This window comes from Elephantulus edwardii, unplaced genomic scaffold, assembly GCF_000299155.1.
Source record: "Elephantulus edwardii isolate Elephantulus edwardi_28Jun2011 unplaced genomic scaffold, EleEdw1.0 scaffold00040, whole genome shotgun sequence".
Taxonomy (NCBI): Eukaryota; Metazoa; Chordata; class Mammalia; order Macroscelidea; family Macroscelididae; genus Elephantulus; species Elephantulus edwardii.
This window is the reverse complement of record NW_006399790.1, coordinates 6432693-6445524: the sequence shown is the minus strand read 5'-3', so window position 1 is coordinate 6445524 and position 12832 is coordinate 6432693. Positions and strand designations below refer to the sequence as shown.

At 45.9% G+C, this 12832-nt stretch overlaps 1 protein-coding gene across 1 annotated transcript; it reads right to left on the bottom strand.

Annotated features, from left to right (window-relative positions):
• Positions 1-3120: 3120 nt before the first annotated feature.
• LOC102859658 (40S ribosomal protein S17-like) lies at positions 3121-3531 on the bottom strand. Its single transcript, XM_006885044.1, has one exon. It carries the CDS (start codon positions 3529-3531, stop codon positions 3121-3123), a length of 411 nt encoding a protein of 136 aa, XP_006885106.1.
• Positions 3532-12832: the final 9301 nt, after the last annotated feature.

Below are 12832 nucleotides of genomic sequence, written 5' to 3'. Positions count from 1 at the left end.
ATTGGCACAGGATAGAGCAGGGTTTAGGGCTGTTGTACATAGGGTCGCTATGAGTCACAAACGACTCGATGGCACATAACAACAACAACAACAATCAATATTTACTGGGATACTGCTACATCCATTAGACAAGAGAAAGAAATAAGAGGCATCAAAATTGGCAAAGCAGTGGTAAAACTGGTTATTTGCAGATGATATGATAGCATTCACAGAGAATCCCGAAGACTCAATAAAAAAAATCCGTTAGATCCAGAGTAGTGGCAGGATACAAGAACAATATACAAAAACCAGTGGGATTTCTCTACCTAAACACACACACACACACACACACACACACACACACACACACACGGAAAAGGAAAGTGAGAAAGCATTATCATTTACAATAGTCAAACATAAGAAGAAATACTTGGGAACAAACCTACCTAGAGACATACACACATATACCAAAAAAAAAACGTAAAATTTATGGAGATACCAGTTTGTTGTGATCCACACAGTCAAATGCCTTTGCATATAGTCAATGAAACACAGATAGACATTGTTCGGTACTCCCTGCTTTCAGCCAAGATCCATCTAACATTAGCCACAATATCCCTAGCACCATGGCCTCTTCTAAACCCAGCCTGCACTTCTGGTAGTTCTCTGTTGATGTGTTGTCCCAATGGTTTTTGGATAATCTTCAGCAGAATCTTGCTTGCACCATAGTCAATGATATCAATACATCAATATCAATGATATTGTTCTATAATTGACCTAGGATTCAGAGATGTATGGTGAAGCAATGAAGAGTTGCTGGCTTGAGAAGCAGGGGGCCAAGAAGACCCCTAATTTGTTGATTTGGCAACATATGGGGCTAAGTGAAGGGAATAACCAATCTAGAAATCAGGAAGAGGTGTGGACACCCGAGTATGTAGCTGATGCTCATTTGAACCTAGCTAGCCATGGATAACTAAGGATGAGTTGACCAGAACCCAACCAGATGGAAAAAAAAGATGATCCATGCTGTGAGCTAATACTGCTTGCTGCAACCTGATCATTTGCTCTGCCTAGACTTTGCTTATGGATGCAGATGCTCAAAGTTTCCAAAGAGAAACAGAAGATTATTCAGAGAAAGGAATGTGTTTGTTTCCTCAGGGTACTTATTTTACAGGGATGGACAAATTAGAAGTTCACTATCTAAAATGGGTATATTAAGTCATGAGACATGCTGGCACATATGCTTTCATGAACACTGTTATTCTATATTGTAAAGGGAAAGCTAATTCTTCAAATATAGAAGTTAATGACTAGAAAAGCCTGAGGTGGTCCAGGTTTATTGTTCAAAATGGCTTCCCTAACTTTGACTTTGCCATTTGGATGAGCAGGAATATGCAAATAGGGTGTATTAGCCAGTCCACAAGGGGGTTGGCTAGTCTCACCATTAAACTGAGTGGTTCAGCAGGATTTGAGAGTCTCACCACCAGCAAAGCAGCAAGAGAATGCAACACACCCATTGGAGCTAGAGACTCTTGCATCAGCCAGCCAAGGACCTATGGGAGGAGCAGCCATAGGAACCAGCAGCAGAGAGCCAGAGACCTGACATGAGATGGAGCTGACCTTGGGACTATTATGCCATGGAACTGGAAATAAAGAGCCTTTTGCCTAGCTCTGTTGGAGGACTAAGGCTGAGTAGGGGGGGAAAGTCAAAGCTGGCAGGACTAAGAAGCTTAAAGTCACAAGGCTGAAGGCTGAAATGCCTGTAAGCACATTTCAGAACCTGTTGGGACAAGCTGAAAAAGGAGCAGGAGCATGAGGGACATGCCTGACTTCATGGGAATTGGTTTTACATTGTGGATGATATTGATTGGAACAGTTCCCATTTGCGGAGTTGGTAAAGATCAGATATGGCCATCCCATGTAGCCCTTACCTTTTTTTAACACCTTCAGCATAAATAGGCTTGCAAATATAGCCAGAAATGCACAAAAAAGGGAGAGGATAAAATCAATTAGTGGGATCTTCTAAAAATTAAGTCCCTGTGTACATCAATAACTTTTCCCAATATGGTGAGAGAAAAAAACCAACCTACAAACTGGGAGGGGGACCATTTGTCAATGGCATCTCTGACAATGAAAGTTTACAGGATGCTACAGGACATCTACAAGAAAGACTGATAACCCAGTAACAAAATGTGGAAAAGACTTTTCACAAAGACAAACATTTGAGTAGCCAACAAACACAAGAAGAAATGTTCTAAATCAGTGGCAATAAGAGAGAGGTAAATCAAAACAATTCAACACCACCTAACCCCAGTAGCCGTAGCAAAGTTTAAAAAGGACAGCAAGCAATAAATGTTGGGGAGAATGTGTTGCAACCTTATTCACAATAGCAACAAGATAGAAGCAATTCAAGTGCTGGTCAATAAACGTACCACCTTGAGCTGAAGGAGCAACCCTGGTGGCATGGCTGCTTATTGGCTGCTGTTTGAACCTACTGGTTGCACTGCAGGAGAAAGATGGCAGCTTCAGAGATATACAGGCTTGGGAACAATACGGGGCAGTTCTGTTCTATCCTAGGGGTCCCTAGCTGCAAACATCAAGACTAGTATCAGACCTACTCCCATACCAGATGGCAACTCCTCCAAAACCTGCTCAAACAGAAACAGTCCCAGCACAATCAGGAGAAAAAAAAGAAAGTGGAGGAGAAAGAGGAAGAGAAGGAGGAAAAAGAATAAAGAGAAAGAAAAGAAAATGGAGATAAGGAAGAAGAGGGAACTTCAGGCCTACAATGGCAAGTAAGTGAATTGCCAATGGCCTAAATTAAGTTGGAAGTGGATTCACACCCGGATCCTTGCCAAAGCCTTGATTTTGGCCTTGTTATACTCTAAGCAAAAGAGAGAACTTAATCATGATAGACCTGGTCTTTTGCCCTGCAGAATTGTGAGCTAATAAAAGAATATTGGTTTAAAAAAATACTTATGGTGTCTAAGATTACTGTGAGTCACAATATACTGGCAGGAAGTCTGTTTATTTGGGGGGTTTTAGTTGATTGTTTTGTTGTTGTATTATTTATTTTTTTTTTACAACGGCAAGGCTGTTGTGCCCAAATTTATTGAAAATACTACAGCACAGCAAACAGATTCAAACAGCTCCACATGGTGTTTTGAAATTCATCCCAACTGTGGGCTGAGGGACCTGCATGTTGGACAGACTGCCAAAGTCCAAGAGTTTCCGCATTTCCTTAGTATCAGGATCTACTTCAATGATCTCCTGATCCAGGGCTGAAACCTCTGGTACATCATTATCTCTCCTTTCTCTCTCCTCCTCCTGCAGGTTAATGGAGATGTCTCTCACAGGCCCTCTCTGAATCCACTTCATCAGATGTGTGACATACCCTGCTATCTTGTTCCGGATTTTCTTGCTGGGAATAATGGCGATCTCCTCGCACACGCGCTTGTTCATTTGGAAGTCATTACCCAGGTGCGCACGTGTAGTATTTCTCAACGATGACCCAGCCGCCTTCTTCATGGTTTTGGTGCAAACGCGGCCCATGTTGGTGGGTCCTTGGTGAAAGAGCTGTACAATTTTTTTTTTATTTTACTAATGTCTTACATGCACAAGTCTGCAAATGTGATGATGCCTCTGGGATAATTCTAGACAGATCTCAACTTATATTCTTATCCTAACTGGCCACCAGACTGGTGGTCCCACTGCCCTAGGGAAACGTGTGTTACAGAATCAGTGGTTCTCCCTCCATCAGCTTGTCCATGTGGCAGATAATGTAGAGAAGTTTTGCTTACCCTCTGGCCACCTTCTACCTCTCAGAGGCGCCTTTAGATACATGTGTTTTACTTAATTGGTGTCCTGATGGAATTCACCATCCCTCCCACCAGTGCCTTGGGGAACCTCCCACACAACAGACTTCCCCAAGGATTTTGTAATGAAATTTTAAAGGCCATGACTTCCTTGTATGTTATGGAAACTCCAACACAGAAGAATCAATTCAAATTCACTCTAACTCTATAGGACAGACTACAACTGCTTCATAGAGTTTTTAAGACTTTAAATGTTTACGCGTGGAAGCAGAATATCACATCTTTCTCCTATAGAGTAGCTGATGGGTTTGAACCACTAACCTTTTGGTTAGCAGCTGAGTGCTTTAACAAATGTATGACTAGGGCTTCCTGTTGTGAAAACTAGATCCCTATTGGGCAATCTCCTCCTGTGCAATTAAATGCCTCTGAAATCCCACCAACACCAACCAGCTATGGGTCAATTCCAACTTTACAGTATACAACAACAACATTTGCATTCATTTTTCATAGGATCTCCAGTATAATAAATTCCCTGGCAGCCTTTTCAGTCATTATCCTATACCCTATACAGAAATTCTAGGGATTTTTCTGAACTTCAGTAGGGCTCCATGCAGGGTGTTCATCAGCCCCCAATCCTCCTGCAAGCTGAGGAAATGAATGCCATTCCAGCTTCCCACACACCATCTAACTGAGAGCCCTTTGGGCACCAGTGGCTTACTCACTCATGATGTAATGTGCCCAGGGCTTAAACTCAAACTCTAGCCCTCAGACTGGAACGTGTACATCCTCTGAGGTTCACACTGCCTGCTGACTATGGTACAACAGGCCCTCGTGGGTACTAGACAGCCTACTTGCTTGAAAATACTGTAAGCAACGAGCATTCCTGCATGAAGGTGACCTGGAATCATCTAAAAATCTACTCTGCCTGTCCTGCACGGTGGAACCTTCCATACATCAAACAGTCAGCCTACTAATGTTCCAGAAGCACTCTGCACACATATTCTGAGCATGTACAAAAGAACTCCAAGGCTCTTCCTTTAGCACAAGTGCATGACTATGAGCAGGTGATCTGAGTGTAGACATGGGCAATCCCAAAGCTCCTCATGTCCTGGCCATGTCCCTATGCCCCCAAAGTCCTTTACCCCCAAGCCAGACAACCTATTGTGGTTCCAGTGCCATAAAGATTGGTGTGCTTTCCTTAGCTGGAACCTCAGTCCCTACTGGAGCCCACGTACAACAGGCTGGTGTTTAACACTCCATTCTGGACATTATTCCTACAGCTGCTAGTATCGTGATAATCCTGACCACTCTCTTCAAGAAGATGCACCACCAAGAAGATATCCTTTGGGGCATCTTCCTGTTCAACTCTTAGGGCAATTCGAAGACAGAAATAAATATGCACTATGTAGCAGAAAAGGTAACTCTTTGGGTTCAAGAACAAGCATCCTGCTGGGGAGCTCAAAGCTCTGCTAAACACCAGCCACCCAAAATTACACTGAACAAAACCCATTCAGCTGCTGGATTTCCTAAAAGGAGACAGGACAAGACAAAAGACACTAGCTCTGCATGCTAGCAAGTACTCCTGGGGCCATCTATTTAATTGAGAGGTATTTCCTACAGTTTCAACCTCCTCTTTTATTGGGATTCTCTGGCTATTCCAGGGGAAAATGCTGAAGTCCCCAGATTGCTTCCTGACACCTGCTTTCCCTCTAGCTGGTACTCAGGAGCTGCTTTGCATGTATCAGAATGCTGACTGATGTAGTCTCTAGGGCCAGGGGAGCATGGTATTCTCAAGGGCTGGGGATGTTCAGGTGCCATGAGCAACCTTTGGTCTAAAAGCATATGCTCAGGTGGCCCTCTAAAAACTCACCAATACTGGTGTCCAGGGGAACCGTCCCATGAGAAGCCTGTCGGGGTACTAAGGTTCCAGGGCTCTTCTTACCCCTACCTGATTCTCAAGGAAGGAAGATTATCCATGCAACACTCTGTCATGCTCTTGCAGAGACCAAACACATGTTGGTCAGAATACTGACCAAGGGCTCACTGGGGAACCAAAAACCCTGGGAACCAACAGCTATTTATGAACCACTGGCCTATGAAGGCCTTTCAGCTTCTGTCCATCCAGTGCTATCACCTCTCCTAACCCCCTCTGGACACTACCCTGCACGCCAAGCAATAGTCTTAAGGTTGCCTTTCAGACACCAGTCATCCTGTGTAAAGGAGAAACTGGGGATCCTCAGCCCATGCTCAACACCAAGCAGGGCACTCTAAGACCTTCTTTGACTTTCAACAGCATAGGGGCACTATGTAAATAGTTTGGGCACTGATCTCTACAGCTCTTGCTGTTTGGGGTTGCATCCAGAGTTCTAAGCCAACCATAGTGGTGGCTGGCCTGAAGACAACTTCCAGACACTTGTCTGGTCTCCTGGCAGGAGCCTTATGTGCCATCTTCAATTCCAGAATGCACTCATCAGCTCCCAGGGGTCTCTTAAGAGCACTATCTGCTTATTTGTAGTGGCAAGTGCATATCCTCTTTGGCAGCCACCAGTTCCACACAGGATGATGCTCTGGGAACTGTTTCATGTGTTTTAGTAGGCTGGCCTGGGTGACCTAGGAGAACTTTCAGCCATAAGGAAAGGTGCTTGCTAAGATTCTGGAGGAACTCCAGGTAAAGTCCCTTGCAGGGTGATAAAGACCTGAGGTATCTAAGGAAAGCTGTCTGCCAATTAGGCTGAGGGATCGATCTAGAGGCATCATTGTCGCAATCCACCTTGAACTCTATATAGGCCTGTGGATCTTTCAGAAACGTGCACACATACCACTGAGATGCTGCTCTGAGGGTGCTAATAGACAACTTCTTGCTGCTTCTCCCCTTCACTCTCTCTACTCCTATCCATCACTCGTGTCCCTACCATCTTCCCATTCACCAGATTCCATATACATAACTCCTTGAACCATAGGGTAACTTATATGACTGCATAGGTGGCCTAAGTCCTTGGTTAGCAAGGTTATTTTGAGGAGCCCACTGCTGTGGTCCCTGTTGGACACCACATTTTTTTACATCACTTGCCCTGGGGACTCTGCAGGACCAACAAGAGGCCAATGGACTGAGACTGAGGTTCTACTGATTCCTACAGACCTCTGGCTGTCTACCACCTGAGGCCCTACTGGATCCTACCTTTGGATCCTACCACTTGGGCCACTGGGGACTTTTGGACAGCCTGCTCTCTAAGAGCAGGAAAAGGGAGGATTCTTTCGTTCTACCACTGAGGAACCTAAGGCTCTGCTGAGCATCAGCTCACATATAGAGTACTGAGCTGAAAGCTGGTTGGGCAGCTTGGCATCCCAGGTGATGGAGTGCATTTCCCTTCAGTCATTGGGCATCCTCAAAGTTCCCCAAGGCACCAAGAGTGGTTAGTAAAACCTAGTGGGACCCTACTGCTAGGAGGAAGTTTCCTTGTTGTCATTTTGCTTTTTAGCAACTTATCAATTTATGCTAAATTATTCTCCAAAGTCAGGCTATAGACTCAGCACTTCTGCATGTCACCTATCCGAGCAATATTTCACACCAGGTCCCTTTCGACTTCTGATGTACCCCTGACATTCTTCCAATCGTGGTGTGCAAAATGGTTCCTGTCCCCTATGTACTTCCTGATACCTCTCTGCCCTTATGAAGGTTTGCTGTGGGTCTATTTTCTGCATCAAATGGTACAATATGAGGTCTCTGAGCCATAGGGAAATTGGTCTGCTCAAGTGCTGGGGATGTTTGTGCCCTACCGGCCTAAAAATGGTGGTCAGATAGCCCTGTTGTCCTAAGCACCACACTGGAGCTGGTGTCCTGGGGAACCATCCCATCAGCAGCCTATCTGCATATTAAGGTTCTAGAGTCCTTTCCTTGCCCCCAGAATGCCTGCTTCATGAGAACAAAGGGTTCTCTCACAACTCTCTGCCATGCAGCTCCATGGAGAAGACACATATTGGGGCGAGTGCTGGCCAAGAGCTCAAACTAGGAACTGAAAGTGCTGCAAAACAGCCATTGTGTGCACTGTCTTTCCCACCCCCAGATCATTCAGCCACCATATACCACCTAACCCCTCCTGACAGCAGCTTGTACCCCCAAGTGAGGGTTCCTAGAGTACTTTATGAACCTCAGTGGGCCTGTGTGATGGGGAAACAGGTTCCTCAGTTCCTGCTTACCCATGAGCTAAGCATCCAGGAATCTTCCTTGAATATCACCTACAAGGTGGAACTATATAAATGAGAGTCTTTTGGACACAAACCCATCCAGCCCTGTCTGTCCAAGGTTGTTTCCTGGACTCTTAAGCATCTGGTGTCTGGAGAGAACGTCGGGTCCTTTGGCAGGAACCCAGTAAGCCCTTTAGTGCTCTACAACACCTTCACTAGTTCCCAGGGAGTATCTTAAGAGCACTAGCCTTCTCTACAGTGGCATTCTGACATCTCTTTAGTAGCCACTGTGTCTCCATAAGCTGACACTTGGGGAACTGCTTCACATGCACCAGAAGCCTTGACCGGCTGACTGGGGGGAACCTTCTGGTCACCTGGCTGCCAACAAGCTATGGTTCCAGAAGATCTCTCGATATAAGCCTTTGAAGGTTGATAAAAACCCAGGACTTCTCAGGACAGTACCTTTTTGTCTAGACCGACAATCTAGAAGTCTCATTACCACTATTGACCCTGGCCTCTATGACCCCTGTGATTTTATGGACACATGTGTACCTTATAGACACATGCATACCACAGACATGTTGCTCTGTGAGCAATGCTAGGCATCCCTGTCTGCAGATTCTTTTCTATGCTCACCAATCCATCTGGCACTGGTGCCCCTACAGCCCTTTAATCTGTCAGATTCACAATCTACTGGGCCCCTTAGGTCACAGAGTGACTAACCTGATTGTCTATGCAGACTATAAGAAGGTTACAAGGCTGCTTCTAGCACCTTTCTCCTGTGATGACTGTAGGACCCCACACCTTTCAGGCACTCCCGCCTTGAAGACCCTGCAGGACTCAAAGCTGTCAGAGGCTAAGGTTTCATGGATTCTTCCAGGCTCCTGCTTAACCATGCCGCTGGGAAATCCTGGGATCTTGAGCTGTCTGTTTACCCAGGTGAAGCAAAAAGGATGACATTTTTTACTTCTGCTTCTGGGGAACCTGATGCTTTACTGAGCATCAGCATGCTGGCATGATGCTGAACTGAAAACTGGTTTGGGCAGCATGACACCCCAGGTCCTGGAGTGCATGCTCAAAGCCCCCAGGTTCCCAGAGTATTAAGTAGTTAAACTTAGTTGAGCTCTATTTTGGGGGAAAGGTTTTGTTGTTGTTGTGCCTTGTCTATTTCAATTTTTATTGCTAATATTCATTTATTACTTTTTCATTATCTTCAACACAGTCACTCTGTGAAGGTGGATTCTCTGCCCATCCTGTGCTGTGCTGCTGCAAAATCCAGACCATGTTGGTCAGAGTACTCGCCAAGGACTCACCCTGGAGAGAGAGCTCAAATCCCTGCTGGCCGGCAGCCATTTCTTGTACTTTTGAACCCTGAAGTCTTTTGATCACAGTCCTTCCAGTGAAGTTCACACCTTTAGATCCTTCCTTACAGTATCCTGTGCTCCAAGAGGGTTTACAGGGTTATTCTGAAGACTCCAGTGGACCATGCATTGAAGGATCAGGGGCTCATCAACCTGTGCTCGCTGCAAGCTGGGCCCCCAATAACCTTCCCTGACCTCAGCATGCGGTCATTGTGTAAATAAGAGCCCTTTGGATGTGGGTCCATCCAGCCCTTGCTGTCCAATGTCACTTCTAGACTCCTCAGATAAGCACCCTAGGGCTGGGAGAGAAATTTCAGACACAATCTGGTCCTCTGGTAGGAACCTTGTGCTTTGAGCTTCCAGAATGCCTTCATTATTTCTCAGTGGACCTTTAAGGGAACCAGAGGCTCTCTTGCAGACAAACGCAGATAACCTCTTTTCTCAAAAAAAGTCAATTCTCTGTGAACAGCTTCAGACAGGCTCTCAGAGCCCCACCTAGCTGACCTGTAGGGACTTCTCATCACCCACTTCTAGAGTGCTAATGTTCTGGAGAAACCCAAGTTACAAACCATTATAAGCTGATAAAGATCCACATTTCTAAGAACCTGTCCACCAGGCTGAGAACGCACACAAGGCATGTTTGCCACCATCCTCTGTGGCCTCTGTGGCTGTGGAGATAATTTAGATATGTGCATATGGCACACCTGCTGCGCTAAGAGATGCCTTCCTGCTGCTTCACCGCTCCCATGACCTCAACCACTGTGGCACTGGTGCCCCTGCAGCCTTTTCACTTATCAGACTCAACCTACTGGGCTCCCTGGGCCACCAGGTAATTTGCCATATTCTTAGAGCCTGGTGCCGTGGTCACTGTCAGCCCCATTCCTTTCTGGTACCTTGATAACCCTGCAGGATCAACAGGCTGCCGGTGGATCCTTCAGACTTCTGCTAGCCGACTGCATAGGGAACTGGCATCTTTGGCAGCCTGTGGGCCCATGTGCAACTAAAATTATGAGCTTTTCACTGTGCCACTTGGAAAATGCAACTCCGCTGAGCACTGGCTTGACAATGTGGTACTGAATTGAGAGATTGATTAGGCAGCATGACATCCCAGGTCCTAGTGTGCATCTCCCTCTTGCCATGAGCGTCCTCAAAACTACTCAACTTTCTGCAGCACTTGGTGCATCCTATTTGTTGTTTGTTATTGTGTACTGTAGAGTTGGAATTGACCTGTAGCTGACCCTCCAGTAGGTTTTCAGAGGCAATTAATGGCTTGGGATGAGAGTACCCAACCTTCTCCTGCGGAGCAGCTGGTGGACTCAAGCCATGTGCCTTTAAGATTGCAGCACAGCTTCTAGCCACTAGGCCACCAGAGCATCCTAATGGAGTACTATTACTGAGAACTCTTGTCTGTTGGGTTTTGTACTTTTTTTCCCCATTAATTTAATTAATAATTTTAACTATTCTGTACAGCAACTCCCCTGGACCTTCTGTACTCACTTCCGTGTGCCTCATTGCTCAGATATTTTACACCTGGTCTCTCCTTTCTTACTGTATCCCCTGGCATACTTCTGGTCAGGAGGTGCAAAAGATTTCCTACCCCAACGGTACTTCTTGACACATTCCTGACTTCCTGCTGAGTCCTGGAGATCATTTTCCTGTATTAAAAGGCGGACTAATTTACTCCCTGTGTCATAGGGTCACAGTGGTGCTCAAGTGCTGGGGGTGCTGGGAACCCAATAGCACTTCTAAAAGTGACATTCATAGAGGTGCTTAGGCCCCCACAACTCACTGGCGCTGTTGTCCTATGGGATATTCCCATCAACAGCCTGTACAATCAGTAAGGTTCTGGGGATGACCAAGGCACCCACTCTAGAAACTATCAGAGAAAGGAGGGCTTTCTGTACAACCCTCTGTTGGTGCAAACAGCATACACAGTTTGGTCAGACTACTAGCCAAGGACTCGAGCTGGGGAAACTAACTTCCTGCAAGTCAACAGCCAGTTTGTGCCCAGTTAACCCTGAAACACCTTATGGCACCCTCCATTGGTTCCATCCCATCACCTAGCCCCTTCTGGACACTATCCTACACCTCAAGCAAGGGTTCCTGGGGGGCTTCCGCACCTCTGTGAGATTACGTTAAGGGAAACAGAGACTTCACAGCCCCTGATAACCTGTGAACTGGGCACATGTGGCCCTTCTCTGTCCTCAATGTTTCACAGGTACCATGGAAATAAGAGCTCTTTGGACATGGGTCTATCTGGCCCTTACTGTCCAGGATTGATCTCGGATTTTAAGCAATGCACACTGTGCCCCAGAGAAAACGTCAATACACAGTCCGGAAGAAACCCTACGCACCCCTTAAAGCTGCAGAACGTCCTCACCAGTTCCCAGAGGGCCTTTAACTGCATTAGTCACTGATCTGCAGGTCAAAGTGGGCATAACCTTGGCAGCCTTGCGTGCAGGGCTAGCCTTTTTCCTGCTGCTAATCCCCTTTCTGCATTCTCCAACTACCTGATACTAATGCACCTGGGACCCTTTCACCCATCGGCTTCACAAATACTTGAAAACCGGAGCCATAGGGGTAACTTGCTGCCTTCTAGCACTTGCCATTTTCTTGGTCCCTGCCTGACACTATATACTTTTTTAGTGCTGGTGCCCATGAGACCCTATAATACCAATATGCTGCTGCTAAAATGATGTTCTGAACATTTCTCCAGATCCTTGACTGGCTCACCTTCTGAGAAACCCAAGGCTCTTAAGCAGCTTCCTTGCCCCTGGTGGGGGGACGAGAAGATCCTTTTGTTCTCAGTTTTGGGCAACCTAAGGCTTTGTTTAACAGCATCCTGCCCACATGCTACTCAACTGAGACCAGGTTTCTCAGGATGATAAGCCAGGTGCTGCCCTGAAATCCCCCTTTGTAGTGGGCTCTCCATGGTTCACGGACTACTACTGGCTACCTATTGGGACCTAATTTCTGGGGGAAATTTTGTTTTAGGGAGTGTCTTGTTTTTAAAAAGTATAATGTAATGATCTCTGCTTTATTTATCTCGTAGGACAGTGCTGAGATCAGAAGTCTTCATAGAGTAAGCATGGAGAAGCATTACTAATTAATTAATTAATATTTAAGCAGTAAATGCAGGCAAGACAATCTCAACCAAAATCTTTCCCCACCAATACTACTAGACTAGATAGAGATAGAGTCTAGCACGTTTTTCAAGAAATCTGGAGAGTTTTCAGGATGCCCAGAGAAAAGAGAGAAAATACATCAGGACTCTGGTGTATTTGTTTAGTAGCCAGCTTAGTTCAGAACCAAACTGGCAACCTGATTCTAAACAGAGCCTGTTTCTCCAATTGGAAAACAGAAGACTCCTACTTTTTGTTGCATGTGGGCAAATAGGCTGCCCTAGAGTCTGAAGTTACCCAGGCTGTGGCATGAAGGAGCCTCACGGAAACTGGGAATCTTGGGCCATCAGTGGCCTCTGGAAGTGTCCTC